At 39.3% G+C, this 16,462-nt stretch overlaps 1 protein-coding gene across 4 annotated transcripts in view; it reads right to left on the bottom strand.

The window, feature by feature from the left end:
* Positions 1-16,247, bottom strand: part of usp53a (ubiquitin specific peptidase 53a) — a 30,475-nt gene extending 14,228 nt beyond the window's left edge. The window contains exons 1-10 of one of the 4 annotated variants that reach the window (XM_032544075.1): positions 15,809-16,247; positions 14,894-15,002; positions 8,048-8,703; positions 6,748-6,840; positions 5,531-5,665; positions 4,163-4,273; positions 3,188-3,270; positions 2,852-2,936; positions 2,518-2,664; positions 1,423-1,572 (exon numbers count right to left, since the gene is read on the bottom strand). In XM_032544075.1, coding sequence (XP_032399966.1) covers positions 1,423-1,572; positions 2,518-2,664; positions 2,852-2,936; positions 3,188-3,270; positions 4,163-4,273; positions 5,531-5,665; positions 6,748-6,840; positions 8,048-8,191 — 948 coding nt within the window. In that variant the 5' untranslated portion in view covers positions 8,192-8,703; positions 14,894-15,002; positions 15,809-16,247. Of the gene's footprint in view, positions 1-1,422; positions 1,573-2,517; positions 2,665-2,851; positions 2,937-3,187; positions 3,271-4,162; positions 4,274-5,530; positions 5,666-6,747; positions 6,841-8,047; positions 8,704-14,893; positions 15,003-15,703; positions 15,725-15,808 lie in introns of those variants that run through there. The other 3 variants (XM_032544074.1, XM_032544077.1, XM_032544076.1) reach the window with 3 other exon arrangements.
* Positions 16,248-16,462: the final 215 nt, after the last annotated feature.

Raw genomic sequence — 16,462 nt, 5'->3', positions numbered from 1 at the left:
TGCAAAGCAAAACAAAGGAAACACAATCAAAAGGAATGTTGCCAAGATAGATATAAAATGATAATAAAAAGAAATGTACTGTGGATGTGAATGCTTAGCAGTCCCCCTGCCATGAACTGTACTGTGTACAGTAAATAAAGACTAAAAACCACAGCCATGCTAATTGCACCATGAGGCTGTAATGATCTTTGCACCTACTGGTCTGAATGTTGCATTCATTTGAAACGGTAAACACATCGCTGTGATCCCTGGGTCAGGTGTCCAGTTATAAAAAACTTAATTTACACCACAAGCCACTAAGAATGGAGTTCTCAATGGCCATGGTACGTGTGCTGTAACTCACAATTTTGCTACAATATGCAAGAAATTATATTTCATTGTCCTCATTTAACAAAGAATGTTTTATGCACTGTAAAGCAGCAATCAGGCTACGCTACAGTAGTCATTTAGCAGCTGGGACTTGGGGAGTCACAGAAATGCTGGCAAGTTTCGACCCAGGTATGGAATTGGCAGGCACTGAGCACTGTAGCTCCTCCATCTCAGTCGAAGGGGGGGCTGCACACACAGCACAAGCTGCTGATGGATTGACACAGAGCCAGCCAGCCACTGCACCACAGTCCCAAAGAAAATTGTGAGCATGTAAAACAAAAAGCATGCTCACATGTGCACACCATGAAAATAAAACCAATATTTAGAAAAAGAGATGGGGATAGATGAAAGGATTTACAGGCGACAGACAGACAGACAGACAGACAGACAGACAGACAGACAGACAGACACAGACACACAGACACACAGACACACACACACCTTACTTTAACCAGGGAAGGTATCTGTAAAACAAGCATTACTGTTCACTACTGCAGAGTTGGGGAACTGCAGTAGAACTGGGGGTGGGAGGTTTGCTGACTCTTTAGTGTCATAAAGGCTTTTCAACCTCGTGAAGGGCAATCGATGTGGTTCCTTATTGGGCGATAAAGAGACTTGGTGATGGAGATAGACGACGGAATATTGCTATGGTTTTCTGCTGCTTGTAAAAAAGACCACGCTTTATCAGAATAGCACATTTTCATGAATAGAGATTTCACATTTTAAACTTTGGTCCCGCTGCACAATAATAACCTGCAAAAAACAAACTATGAAGACTTTTTTTGTGCAATATGTAACATCAAGCCATACAAAGCCTGATGGCTAACTATTTAATTCACCATGGACTCCTCTATAAAAAATAAGGTTAAAAAAATAAAAATCTGTTTACAATTAAAACAAAGAAGAGCATCAAATCCCATATTTAAAGAAGCTGGAACCAGTGAATGTTTTGGTATGGCATGATTTACATAATTAACTGATCACCAAAATAATTATTAATTTCCTGTCTGAACTGATTTAGTAAATTGACAAATGATATAAGCACTGTCTCACCTCTTTCACAGTGGCATCATCAAAGAAGACCCATTTGGAGGACTTTGTGTGGAAGGCGAAGGCACAGTAGTGGCGGCTGGAGTAGCAGATCATCCCGACAAGCTGTAGCTCTCCCTTTTTGGCATGCTCATCTGTCACCCTGTAGAAGAGCTGTACACACACGTACACACGTACACACACACACACACATACATATAAATATACAGTATACACAAATTACTTAGCATCTACGCTTCTGTTGGTATGCTTTGGAAACGCACAAGAGGGAGCTGTCAAATAAAACGGTTGGAATACTTCAATAAAGACGTTATGTAATGTGTGAACACTGTACTGATGTGAACTACACTGATTGATTTTTTTGACTGGTAAGCTCACCCAACACAGTGAACTCATGTGAACAGGCGACTGAGGAATATGTAGTAAGACATCTGCCAACTTTTTACCCACATATTTCATTTAAACACCCTATTAATGTGTGAGAAAATGTGATTTTATGGAGAAAGAGTTACACTTGCACACATTTGTTTATACTCATGATATTAACACTGCAACAAAGGCAGTCTTTAACACATTTTCCCCCCTTCTTCATAACATATGTTTAGTCCACATGTTACTTCAGACAGGCATGCACACACACATGCTCGCTCAGGAAAACACAGAAATGAAGGGTGGGGCATTCTGACAAGCTGACCAAGGCCAGCAGGGGCTTTTTGATCTGTGGCGCTAGCCAACTGGGCATTGGGCGTTGACTGCTTATGCAATGGCCCCGACTTACACAGAAATAAATCCCCACTTTATTTCCCACATATGTTCAATTGCACCAGAATAAACTGACCCTAAACAGCAAAAAGGAAATGACAGCTGTGTAAATGGAATAATTCCAAAAAGATACTGACAAACTGATGCTCGTCTGGAGAGAGTTCTTCTATTTCCTGTTGGATAACTAATTACTTCATCTGAGAGGCTCAATGATATGTTCTATCTGTATGTCAGTTTCCACCACTAGTCATGACATGTCACAAAATATTACTGAGAAGTTAAAATACAGAAATGCAAAGTGTAAAATATAATAGAAATGTTTGATAAAGTACCCACCGCAGAAAGACTGAGATGAGACCCCAGCGAGCGGATAACGTCTTCTGTGAGGTCTGACTGGTCAGAGTCCCAGACGAAGCCTATGGTAACTATCTCTGGAGAGTTCATGAGGACCCGTCTGATCCTAATCTTCTGGCCACAGTTGCTCTGGAGAAGAAGAACAAAAACACAAAACAATTCTGCAGTTTAATCCAAAAGCAACATCACCCTATTACAAAAGGAAAATCAAAAAAAATATTTAAGAATCACTACACCCCCAAATAAACTTTATTCAACAAACAATGGGGAAAAGTAACTGCTTAATTGCACATTCCTCTTTCCATAGGCCACTTACTGGACAGTTACGAAGGTCCCCTATCGTACTTGCTGCTTGTAACAGTTCCCCGAATGACTCGTCTTTGCTCTGGAGCGTCTGTTGACTGAATAAGATGAGACGCATTGTCAGCAGAAGCATGGGATATAATAAGTGAGTAAAAGGAAGAGAGACAGGGACAAATAAAGATTAAGGTATGTGGAGAGAAAATTGTTGTGTGTGTGAAAAGTCAGCTGAAAAGTTAAGATATGGTCTTGTCACACATGTGCAGAGAGAGACATAAAAAGCCAAAGCAGTATGCAATTGGACAGATGATAATTGAGAAGCAAAGAAAGTTTCATATTTCCTGTGCCTTACCAGAGTGCGGTGGTGGAGACATAATGCACCAGCTCTGTAAACGGCAGTGGGTCGGAGGATGCCCCACAGCTACGGCACACAGACTGCAGAGGGGAAAGAGTTGAAGACCACAAAGGTGATGATGAGCACAAAAAGATACACAGGTGTGATTTCAGCACGCATGTCTGCGGTCAAAGACTAAGACAAAGACACCTCTGGTGTGGGAAATCCGGGTTTGATTTCCACTGCAATACATCAACCAATGTGTCCCTGAGCAAGACACTTAACCCCTAGTTAGTATTTAATTGTTAGTCGCTTTGTATAAAAGTGTCAGCTAAATGAAACTGTGGGCTCGGTAGTCTTCAACTTAAAGGATTGACATTACCAAGCATACAATTTAATATATATGAAGTTATCAATCTCCCTCTGACCATGGTAACTTGATAACATTTGACCGGAGCTGGTGCCCTGAAGTTAAGGTGGAACAAAATACACTGACTGTGCCTCTAAGGGATTTAGTCCAAAGGTGTATTATGTGTTTGATTCTGAGGTGGAACTGGTTTGGGACAGGGACGGCATCAGTGATGGCATCACAGCCACAGGGAAGGGTTGTGTTGTGCTGGAATTTATGTGTACACCATCTGTGAGATATCCGCTGCTGCTGTTGCACTGTGGGTTTGACCAGAAATACTCTCCTTATTCCACTGGGGCAACCCACTATCAAAACATGACGGATTGGATTTCTACTGTCTCTGACAGTGATTCATGTACCTGTGTGCGTGTGCGTGTGTGTGTGTGTGTGTGTGCTAATCCTATTATTGCCTAGTGTGTTTAGCTTGTCTACACATTACTGTGGAAGCTATGCAAAACACTGCATGCACTAACACATAAAAAGGGGAAATAATTAACACCTCCTTCTCAGGCAGCCTGCCACAGATTGGATATGTCCAAGTAAAATGACAGAATATGTATCATGTTTTCTAACCCCCTACTGACCTGCTCATAAAGTGACATAGCAAACTTCTGATGCGTGATGCAAGACTTTGAGGTGCAGGCATCTGTCTCCTCAGGCACAATGTGCAGGTGGATCCTCTCCAGGATGTTCTCCTGTGACCCAATGCAACATATATCAGGTGTGGGACAAGATATTTCCAAGACTATTGTTAATTACAATGAAGGTATTCCCAAGAGTAAAAATGCAATGCAGTAGGACACATCGTTAAATATCAAGACTTCAATACTTGTAAACCGGACAGTAGAAGGAGCACATTCAAAGAGCAAGCTATACTCCATTTTTTACTCCCACCTGTTTCTATGGAGCGCTTGTGAGTTTATAAAATATTAAGGCTGCAAGGTAGGCCTGCAAAGGTTACAGGCACAACTTCAGAGCCTGTTAATCTGACACCGGCTAAGTCCTCACATAAATTCTCCAACAGTACGCTGCAGCCAATGCATTACATGGTGAATGCTCAAGGGCAAAGATCTGTGTGGTATTAAGAATTAAGATTGTCTATAAAAGACAGCAATTTTGGCATGTAAGCTTCCATCTTAGATATAAAAGTTACTGCTAAAAAAGTAAACCAAAGTTCCTTTTTCTTCATCTATCTTCATTATGTGGTACATTTCTGAAGCAAAGTGACAATGTTTATAATTGTACAACCAGTGTTCACTTATATTAAAGCTCTCTCCACTACTGTTCTGTTTATCCATTGCTGTGTAAGCTGACTTCCAAAGTGGATAAACAAGTATTGCAGGATTAAATCAGTATGTATCCTGTACTCTCTGGGTATCCTCCTATAAAGCAGAAATGCTCAAAAGCGTGAGAAGAAAATAAACTAATTCAGCCTGATGGACAAGAGAAAACAATGTTGTAAAATGTAGAATAGAAAAAGCTGCAGGATCTGTTTGATATGTGATGGTTAAAGTCAAAATAAACTACATGGAAATTACACTGCGGTTAGGGAAAAACAAGTTGTGGCCAAACAATAAGTTGTTGTGCCAAAAGGTGCATAAAAACTGGAAGTGATACGTAGAAAAGACGGACGCATAAAACTGACTTCAAAAAAGGCACAGAAATGATGCAACATAAAATAGCCCAAAACAAGAGAGGTTCAAACACAACTCTGGTGCTTATATAACCTGTCATGATGATATTTAGCGGCAATGTGGCAGGGGTTGATGGGAGGAGAAGGGAGGGGAAGAAGATTTTCAGTGACCTCGCCAAACAGTTTGTTGCAGTGCATTACCCAAAATGTGTGGCAGGGTATCACACAGACACACACACACAGACACACACACAGACACCCACAACTCTCCTAGCTAGCCTCCCTCGCTCAGGACAGCCGTGTTGCCACAGGAACTTACAAAGCACTCTGCGGCATCATCCATGAAGCCCAGCTGGAAGCGCTGCTCGTCCTTAAAGGTCTCTGCCAAGGCGTGACGCAGATTGTCAGAGGGCAGGGCGCGCTCACGACTGTGCTGGAATTGGGAGAAAATGCCCTGAAAAGGAGAATAAGAACTTGTTTGTTGATGGACAATGGGACATTTTGTTTATTAAAAGCATTTGTGTCACCATACACAGTATGTATATGTGACCCAAACAGTTACCACATAAGAAACTTAAAAACAGGAACTTAAACTTAAATGTTAGCTTGCTCTAGTGATGGGCGATATAAACGATATGCAATATAAACGATACAAAATTGGCCTACGATAGAGATTTTAGTTATATTGCACTCACGATAATGAATGTTGATGCAATCTACCCGCGGAATTTAGCGCCACAAGCTGCAACCGTCTGCAACGCATCATCGACATCTTGAGTAAACTTGGCTGAAAGCAAAACGAAGGAGCTGGTGAAAAAGACCGGTGCAACATCCATTATTTGGTCTTGGTTCGGATTTATGCCGCTACAATGGACCTGTGGTCGAGCCGTACCTTTCACCATCCTGACAATTCACTATATAACGGACAATTGGAATCTTGGCAGCCGGTGTTTGCAGACGTCGTACTTCCCCACTGAACATACGGCCGCGCGTGTGTGTGTGTGTGTGTGTGTGTGTGTGTGTGTGTGTGTGTGTGTGTGTGTGTGTGTGTGTGTGTGTGTGTGTGTGTGTGTGTGTGTGTGTTCAAATGAGTTACATTAGGCTGCAGGTAAGAAGCTGTTTGGAATGTTTTTATTTAAAGCATCTCCGCATCTTTGAAAGTGTACTGACTTTTAGAATGAAAGCAAAGCAACCTAATGCTTTAAGCTTTTTCATTGTTAAAGTCTCTGCAACTAGTGTACTTGATTTTTATTTTTCTGCAACATTATGTTGTATAATTAAAGTTTTGCACAATCAATGTTCCCAAACTGCATACTACGTTTCTTTCCCTTTAAAAAAATTAAATAAATACATTTAGCAGTTTGGCTTTCCTCAGGAGCTATGTAACCTGGTCCAAAATGGTTCTATTATAATTTATATATCGTGATATATATAGTTATCACAAAAAGGCTGCAATGTATATCGCAATATGGATTTTAGGCCATATCGCCCATCCCTAGCTTGCTCCCATTAAATGTGCTTCTGATTGTCTTCTACCTTTAATGCACAAAAGATGCATGATTCTCCTAGACAGAAGTGTCCAGACAGCTGCCTCAAGCTGCGTCTGAAGATGTCCAGCTGCCATAATACCTACACAAAAGAAAAGAGAAGGTTACATTGATTCTTTACACTATAAAAGGGTTACTTTGAACAAAACATTCAAGCATGTTTTAGGACATTAGGACACCGTCAGTCAATAAGACATTAGGACACAGTCTCCAAGGACATGAGGACGAGGAGTGGATGAGAGGAACAACTCCCTCACAGAAACAAAGCCCCAGGTAATGATCATCTTCAACCAGCTCATCGGTTGTCTCACCCTCTGAGTCACACTCTCTGAGAGTGACCTCACTGTTAGGCTGACTGCAATAATGAACTAACTCGGCGGCTTGTCTCCCAATAGTCAAAAGTAGACAGTGACTCGGCTTTGTAATTTTTGAACAAGTGATGGTCATATTGTAAGAGGGTGGAACATGGTTTAATGCCTGGAGGAAATCAGTAACAAGTGAGCAAATAAAGTTAAACAAGCAGGTACCAAAGTATGAGAAAAGTATTATCATTAAAAAGCACCTTATACAGTGTTATTAAATGTACATAGTATGCGACAAATGTAACTTTTTGTGCAAAATGTTGAGCTTAAATCCTTTTCTAGTGATGACAATGTCAGTCAGTTGACTTCTTTGGTCCAGATTAAAATAGTTCAACAAAAGTAGAGGAACACAGAAAATATAAAAAGGCATACCAATGCAGAACAAGGCCAACTGCTCCTACAAATCCTGACAATTAGTTTTTAATATGAAATCAATTTATAAAATTTTATTTTTTATTTTAAGTAATGTTTAACTAATGCATTCTATGAAACCATGTTGGGTTTTTATACACCATCAGGACCATAGTACAGTCTGTTGTATGGTATTGTAGAGTATCTGTTGTGTGTACATGCTGTCTGTGTTTATTTGTTTTTACTATTGCTGCAGCATGGGTTAAGTGTCCAAGCCAAATTTCCTACGATGTTGGACAATAAAGTTAATTTTGAATTTAAAAAGAACAAATAAAACTTCCGCATATTATAGTATATGACTAAATACACCTATGTATACAGACTAGTTAAAATAAACATATAAAGAAGTAATTCTAGTAACTTAACAAGAGGATGCACAAGCTTCCGTGACTCCTGCTCACATCCACTTACTTTTAAATAATTGTTTATTGTATCGACAGGCACATGGTTTAATCATTTCAAGAAATGTTGACTTAAATCCTGCCACAAACAACAAACGCAACAGGACCGACCTACCTGCACAGCACTATTGAGGAAACAGCTGTTCTGGCCCGGCTCGTTCAACAGTCCTTTGGTGGGGGCCAAAGACAGCATGCTCCCCGGTTGGTACGATTTCCCCAGATTGCCCCCTGGCTTCCTGAAGAACTTGACCCATGCCATTGGATAGTGGGGTCTGCCTTTAGACAGGTGGGAAAGTCTGACGGGGCAGCTTGGTGCTGGGATCAGGTCCCTCGGCCCCTGAAGAAGTGACTCCCCAACAGTCTGGGCTTAAGTTATTCCACGAGCTGCAGCAGCTGCCCTGCTAACCATGGGCTTTCAGTTCGATTCTGCACCTCATATAGACAATCCTTTTACTTTATCCAATGTTTAAAAAGTTTTTCCTAGCACCGAAAAAAAAAAAAAAAAAGATAAATAAAAGTCAACACAAAAAAATTATGATCCAAGTCTATGTTTTTGGAAGGCTTTGATTATCAGTGGTCTGATACTTCATACAACATGCCTCATTCATCCTGTAGTCTTGATGGCTCTGCACAAAGCTTTAGAAAGGATTCTGGATGCAAATTTTGTCGCATGGTCCTGATGCAATTGAGGATTATTTCAGCTGCAGTCAACTGTCCCTCTCGGAGGTCTATCCATAGTAAAGGTTTATCCAGGCTGGGCAGCAAACACGGCTGGGCAATTAGAGAAAGAGAGAATGAGATTAAATGAGATTTTAGATGACATTATGGAGCTTATTATCACTTACAGTTTTTTCTAGTATGTGAGCACTATTGGTTTCTAAAATATTTACTTACCTTTCACTGGACATTTTGTAGGTGCTTTATAAAATGATAGTCATTGTATAATAACAGAAATATAAAACACTACATTGTTCATATTTTTGCTCATTCTAGGTTAGATGTCAAACTAGACATGTCAACAAAGCTTATATATTAACTTTTGCATACACCCTTTGCACTGGAGGTGTGTCAAACTAAAGTTGGTCCCAGCAAAAGTTGCATATTAACATTCTGACAGAATTAGTTTAATTTCTTTAACAATTGAGGACAACGGTCAAGAGACATGTCAACAGGAACAAGCAGACATGTTTACAACAATTGAGCACATGTTCATTTTGTAAATGTACACAAAAAATATCAATAGAGATGCCAATAGAAAAAAAGGAGGACGCAACATCCAACATTATCTGCTGTAAAGGTCTACCCACCACAGACTCGTCTTCCCCAGCTCTGAATCTTGATTACTGCTGACCACAGTCTTCCTAACCATTTAACATTCACTTTGACTCATGGTTATTTGGATTAGCGACTAATCTGTTATTTCTCTATCCAACTCAAATCTATAATATATAAAAATAATAACAAATACGGGTCAGAAGTAAACAAAGCCCAAGTCCAACCAACAGATAAAAATCTTCCTTTTACAATCTGTGAATCTACCATCAATGAAAAGGACACATTTTAACCAGAAAATAGGCCTCCACGATTAATCGTTAAAAAAAACACCCCGCAATCTCAATTCACCCTGTTCACGATTAAAAAATTTTAAAATATTTTAGTTACATTTTTTAAAAACATTTTTTAACATTGGTTATCATTTAACTTTAAGGGCCAATTTGTTTTGTCATGGTTCATGTGTGCTCTAAACAGAAGAATAATGGTATCAATTATAAGCTAATAAATTGTGATTCATATTTTTCCCTGAATCGTTTAGGCCTACCAGAAAATGTTTAGTATTTTTACTTGATACCTGAAAAATGTATTATCATAATTGCCACTAATTAGCCTAATCCTCAGATGTACTAACTGTCCTATAGATTTACAATATAACAGTGTCCCTATTGTAAAATAACATTGCCTGGGTCTACACTGCCATGTTTTTCAAACATTTAAGTTTGCAGATGTAGCTCCAGATGATGGTCAGAAATGTGTGGCCTCTGTGTGATTTTAAAATTTCATTATTATAATAAACCACTAAAGATGCAGTTCAATTTATGAAACTTGCAGTCCATGCAGCATCAACATAGTACAAAACACCAACATAATCTGCAGTGAATGTCCACCTATGAAAGCAGCACTGAACACAGACTACTTTATGAAGTTTGATCGCTGTTAGTAGTGAGTGAGGCAGTGGAGCTATGTCTAGGTAATTACAATAGTGAATGTCCCAAGAGGCACACACTGTATAATCATGGACTGTGAGTTGATGTGTATTGTGATTTTTATACAATACAATGATGCAACGCTTGTCCAGTTTCTTCATGGAAAACTGCAGTTGTGGCAAAGCAAAAGTACAAAGAAGCAACAATGTGCAACAGTTCTGTGTGATACATGGTGATTCAGCCTCTTTGAGTCACCAACACCTAAAATAATAACCTCATAGAATAAACCTCAAACATGCTGTTATTCAGAGTGAGAACAAAAAAAATACTGGCCTAGTTTGCACAAACAATGAAACTTCCCTTCTTTCGACAGTCCCCGGAACAAAAAGTTTCAGCCAAGACTGGTTGGGCAACATTTCTATCCTGGTACTTCAGGAATCCTTATCCTTATTATGGTGTTGCAACAATGTCCCTTCCCAGCAGGTTAATGGTGCGACCTGAAGGTTAGTAGAATTAACAGTCATCTTGGTGATTCAACTAAAAAACGCTAACGTCTTTGCAACTGGACTCCATAGCAACAGCATTCCAAAGCAATCACTTAGGCTCACAGTTGCTTAAGAGCTGCTGTTTTTTCAGATTAGTTTCGAGGCTGAAAGGGCGAGAAGAAAAACTGTACACTCCACCTATACACCCCACCTTTACTAATGACATCACAGCAATCACATGCCCTGACATGTTGGTGCGGTCTGTATGTTTTATCATAATCTCCTTCTATTATTATTATTGCAGGGATGCTACTAACACTTTGGCTGTGTAGAATCTCTTCCAAAGACAATACCACACATTCAACATCCATTGGATGACATGGAAAATGAAGCCAAGGCAAGTTTTTTATTGCAACACTGTTGACAACAGTGAGAGTAAATATGGCTCTGCCGTTCTGGTACTAGAAATGTGATTGCATTATGGTGGTCCTCTTGAAATCTGCCAACCTCACTTATGTTAAAACTATTTTTAGTCTGAGCAGAACTGTCACATGCTGACTACAATTCAATGACTGATATCATTTTCATAGATTATCCTCTGATACTTAAGGGCAAAGATTATCATTTTTTAACTCTGGAATAATAGAATACATTTCCTTTAAACATGTTTTCTTTTGTGACATGGTGAGGCTGAGAAGAACTTGTTAACATTTCCGCCACATCCGTTGCGCCCCCATAAATTAAAAAGACATTCCAGGTTTATCAGATTAAGCATGACACCTTTCACCTGACAACATCATGTGACTGGCACCATGTGTTTGCACTGCGGGACAGGCGCACATTTTTAGACATGGACTGGCTGAGTTACAATCCAGAGAGGTTAAAGTGGCACATACTGCACCTAACCTGTGAGCAGGGACACAGATGATAGAGTGAAGAGTAGGAAAGACTGATGCACATTGTCTGAACAGGTGGCCAAGCCGATTTGTTTTGACAACATTCATAATCTAATTCATATGCTGCGGTTTTATGAGTTTTTAGTAAAAGATCTTTTCATAAAAACTGACAACCGATCTATCATAATTGACTTCAACTGAATGCAGCCATGTGATAAATAGGCCTCCTTGTTTATAAACCTAGGTGGAGATGGTTACTCAACTGGCTACTCCCAATATTTTCTAGGAACCATGATTACATCATTACCAAATGCAAGCCAAGACTGCTGTTGACACCCTTCCGATTCAAGTCTTAGCAGTGAATGAAACTATTATCTTCAGGCTGTTGATCCTCACAAGTTTGTCAATTGGTAAAAAATGATAAGCTCATGTTCATATGATAGTCATTTTCATGAGTCTTTGTACAGGTTTGTAACAATTACTCTCTGTGCTATTAACTACTTTTTATTTAAATGTGAATGCTATATTTTTCATCTGTGTGATCCAGTAAGAATGAGGACTGCATTTTTCCTCACAGATGGTTGGTGAGGTGGAAGTTATTTTATACATTATATTATTATTTTCCCAATCTTATTCAATATGCAAGTTTGAAGGATTGGTCTATGACCCTTTTTTTTTTAACAACTCAGTTCAGACTCAACCCATCTTTGTAAGAGCTTAATGCTGGAGTTAATATCCAAAGGTTAGCTGGCTAAAAACACACTAAATTCTACTTCATGAGACAGACCCTGTAATTTATGACATTGTATAACAACATACACACAGAGAATAATATAAAAATCAAATTGATATAAATGTAAACTAATAACTGAATTACCAACTTAATTAATAACGGCATAACTAAAGTTAATATCAATTTAATGATCCACAATACTGCTAGGAGCTTATAATGTCATTGCCCAATGAGCTTGTGTGCCAATATTTCTAACTTTTAAAAGCTGTGACTGAGAACTGTGACATTTATAGATAAGAATGTTACAGGTAAAAAACATAACTCTCCTTGCATTATGGAACAGGTCTAAATAAAAGCCAACAACGTTTTCTCTCAGCTGCACCAATACAGCACGCCTAGTCTTCATTTATAGACAAAGGCTTGCTCAGACTTGTCAGGCAAAGTCCATGATTGACTTCTTCCTTGTCATAGGGAAAATGCATAGGCGAGCACCTTGGAGCAATCAGCCAACGAGTGTGTTGTGCATCAGCACCTTCAACAAGCCTAGGGAGTCAGTAAGATGTGGGCATGTTTGGTGTGAAGTCATGGGGAGTCGGATGCTATAATTTCTCTACTAGTGATCTGTTGATGGATAGCGTCATTAAGAATGATTCAATTGATCTCATTCTTATGGTAATACAAAGAGCCGCTGATGAATCAATCTGTGGTAAATTGAGTCACACTAATTCAATGTCTATAAAATGTAATAGAAACACATGGTGGGAGCCGCACAAAGAGAGAAGAAGCATTCAATGTATGTAAAGAAGCCTTTTTTCGAACAATTTAGCTCACTTCCTAATACCCACAATGAAAGTTGACAATTCTCTCTAGAACAAACAATTTCTCGTGGGTCACACACACACATATCCTTTTGAAATAACTTGTATTACTCTATTTCCTTGATAAAAACATGTCATGCCCCACAGCACAGTACAAATTTCAGCCTCTCTACAACTTCTGAAATACTATGAGATAAACGGCAGTACAGTCTACCTTTTTCTCAAACAGATCAATATTTCCATCAAGACAGTGCATCAAGCACCTGCATGACAACTAATAGCGTTCCCTCGTGTTACTCCTCAACTTTCACTTACTGAGGATTACGTTCAACAGCAACTTCAACTCCCATGGATAGCAAGTTTTTGAAAATCTTTTTTTCTCCATTTTAGTCAAACTTTTTATGCAATCTAATATCTCATTTTAAACAAGAAACTTGTGAATAATTAAATTTCAACTTCAGACAAATAACTTAGTAAATATGCTCAGTTATATTTTGTGTTTCCACCTTTTCTCACCTACAATGTATTTAATATAAAGCACACATGAACCTGTTCTGCTGGCCGACAACATCATTACATGGTATTATGTTGTCAGCCAGCCAAATGTTTTTAAGATACAAACTTTTATGTTAAATAATTTCTATAAGCAACTATTTCACTACATCTGAAAATTGCCTGGGTGGTGTTATGCTGGAACAAAATCTAAAAGTATTCTAATGAATGGCATAAAAAATGCTGAGCTAAGTAACAGATTGTATTGCGTTTGTAGTTATAAACGGCAGTTTCAAAGACTGAACTACTCCTATATTGCCAAATGCACCTGCAGTCGGAATTTTATTTAAGTGTTGAGTAATCCCCCACTGAATTTAAAATCCTTCAATGGTACGCAGTTTGAGAATTAACATGGTCTTTTTACATGCCGTAAGTAAAAAATAAAAATAAAAATCTCTATTTTGGGTGCTGTCATGCAAACTTGTTAGAAGTCTGACTCCTTCTGATGTTCACCTTTTCATCGAACTCTCACAGATGGCAGTCTCCCACTTTATCTGTGTTATAGTGATGAACTAGGTGTCAAACATCAGGACATAAACAACTTTCTCTACAGTTCCTCTCCACTGTAAACACAATGTTGTAATTTCTATGATTTAATGCATCTACTTTCCACAATTCTTCTGTTAGTCGGTTTATTTTAATTAAGAGTTGGGACTGGGCAAATACACAAAAGTCTGAAAACATAAAAAGCCTTGCCACAAGTAGCCACTGCCTGTACAAGAAGAAGCAATAAAACATGACCCTGCATGCTAAAACAGTGAAACTTCACTGCAACATTCCCTACGGACTGCAGACATGGTTTAAGCCTTCAGGCAACAATGCAGTGGTCGTTTCCTGTGTGGGCTTCCTGCTCAAAGGCTTGCCGCTTTCCAGCACACGGTCACCGCGTTCAACCCTGTGAAACTGAACAGGTCACCCACGCTACACTGAGTCACCCATTATTCCTTACAGAGGAAAAGGCAGAACAAAAGCACCATGTTCCAGGATCCCAAAGAATCTGATTAAAATATAACATCCTCCTCTCCACTCGTATAATTGCTTCCTTAATAGTCCCACATTTTGCAGCAGTTGCCAATATCAAGTGCAGGGATGTTGACCAACAACTCTGCTCAATTGTTTTATCTTCAACTTTAGTAAAAAAAAAAAAAAAAAAATCATCCAAATTTAAAATTCTATATAAAGTTGCAAACCACTGAGTCAAGTAAGTGTCATCTGTCACAATATTTATCAAAAGCAAATCTACACATGTAGGCCTACCTCATTAGAGTACACGTACTTTAAGTAGCTTTTCTTGCTCGACACACTTGCATCAAAAAGTTGACAGAAGGTGAACTATCAAAACTGGTTCTACAGCATGCCTCCATATATAGTTCACCATCTCAGTCCTAAAAGAAATGTTCACAACCATCACCATAAAGGAGGAGTGTGCATGATGTCTAGAGGGCTGATCTCACTGCTTCATCACCACTGTGTATATGGGACTGAGGTCTGCTTACCCCTGAGCCCTTTCATCACTAGAATGAATTAAAGTGGGAGAAACCAGTTCTCTGATGTTTTGACCAAATATAAAAAAGGGTGTTCAAAAATTACGCAATATGACAACTCTGTCCACAACTAACCCTAACAGGAGACTTGGAAGAACACTGTGCTTCTTTGTCCTGAGGTGACACACCACTATAAGATAGAGAGTTGATATTTTACGTTATTAAAATACATGGAAAGAATATTTATGTCCATGTAAATACACATTTAAACTGACTAAGGACATATTGAATTGAAATAAAATGATGAGCAGAAACTTAAGCCTCGGTTTTGTTACGTTAGCAACATATTTTAAATATTTAGTAATAAGCATAACGTTACGTTAGCTAGCAAACAACAACAATGCGACGACAGACGACTTTTAAAAGAAAATACCAATAGTAAGTTCACCAGTAAGACAAAATGAACTGTAAAAATGTAAAGCAAGTCTTCTGGTGTTTTACACATTTAAACACCACATTGTGTAATTTGACAAGTGTGCTAACTAAAGCTACATGACCGTCTAGAAGCAGCTAATGCTAGGCCTACCTGATTTCCGACTTACCTGAGTTCCAGGTGAAACTATATTTCCGCCCTACGTACTGCTGCCAATAGTAAAGTTTGAAGAACTAACGTTACTTGTGTCAAACTCAAATAAAGAGCTACTCACCTCCGAGAGAAAAATAACACGAAGTGCGAAAATATCCTCCACAACAAGAGTTGAAGTATTGCTTTGAGTTTCGGGGGGAGGGACTGAGAAGCCGTGGGAGCTGGTTAAAATGTAGGCTACTTCAAGGCAGAGACAGGCGCTGGAAACTAAAACACCAACCACAAAACAATGTATTTTCTTTACGCCGCTGAAACTTCACTCTCGCTCTCTGTCTGGCTTTTATAGGATTTCTTTTCTCTCAGAAATTCCACTTCGTACACAGCAGCCGCCTCTGTCCACTTGCGAGATATTCCGGTTTATAGAGAGGTGCGGGTCTGCTGCAGTTCGCTGCTGCGCGGCGGTAGTGCGCAATGGTCGCTTGGTAGATTTCGGCACCTGAAATACTGGATCAGAGATGTTTTCAGAAAGCTGAGATGTCAAACCCCGCCTCTTCAACAGTGTATTTACTGCAGTCTGCCATGCTACTGTACATCGCTGCTACAGCACACACACACACACACACACACACACACACACACACACACACACACACACACACACACACACACACACACACACACACTCCAACATTTGCAGAGCGCCAACTCTGCTGGCAGGGTCGTTAATGTTGCTTTATGGTGCAGAGGTTTGCAGTTAGCCCACTACAATACCTAG

Source organism: Etheostoma spectabile, chromosome 19 (genome assembly GCF_008692095.1).
Source record: "Etheostoma spectabile isolate EspeVRDwgs_2016 chromosome 19, UIUC_Espe_1.0, whole genome shotgun sequence".
NCBI classification, from domain to species: Eukaryota; Metazoa; Chordata; class Actinopteri; order Perciformes; family Percidae; genus Etheostoma; species Etheostoma spectabile.
Note: the sequence above shows the minus strand (reverse complement) of the source record. Positions and strands in the feature narration are given on the sequence as shown.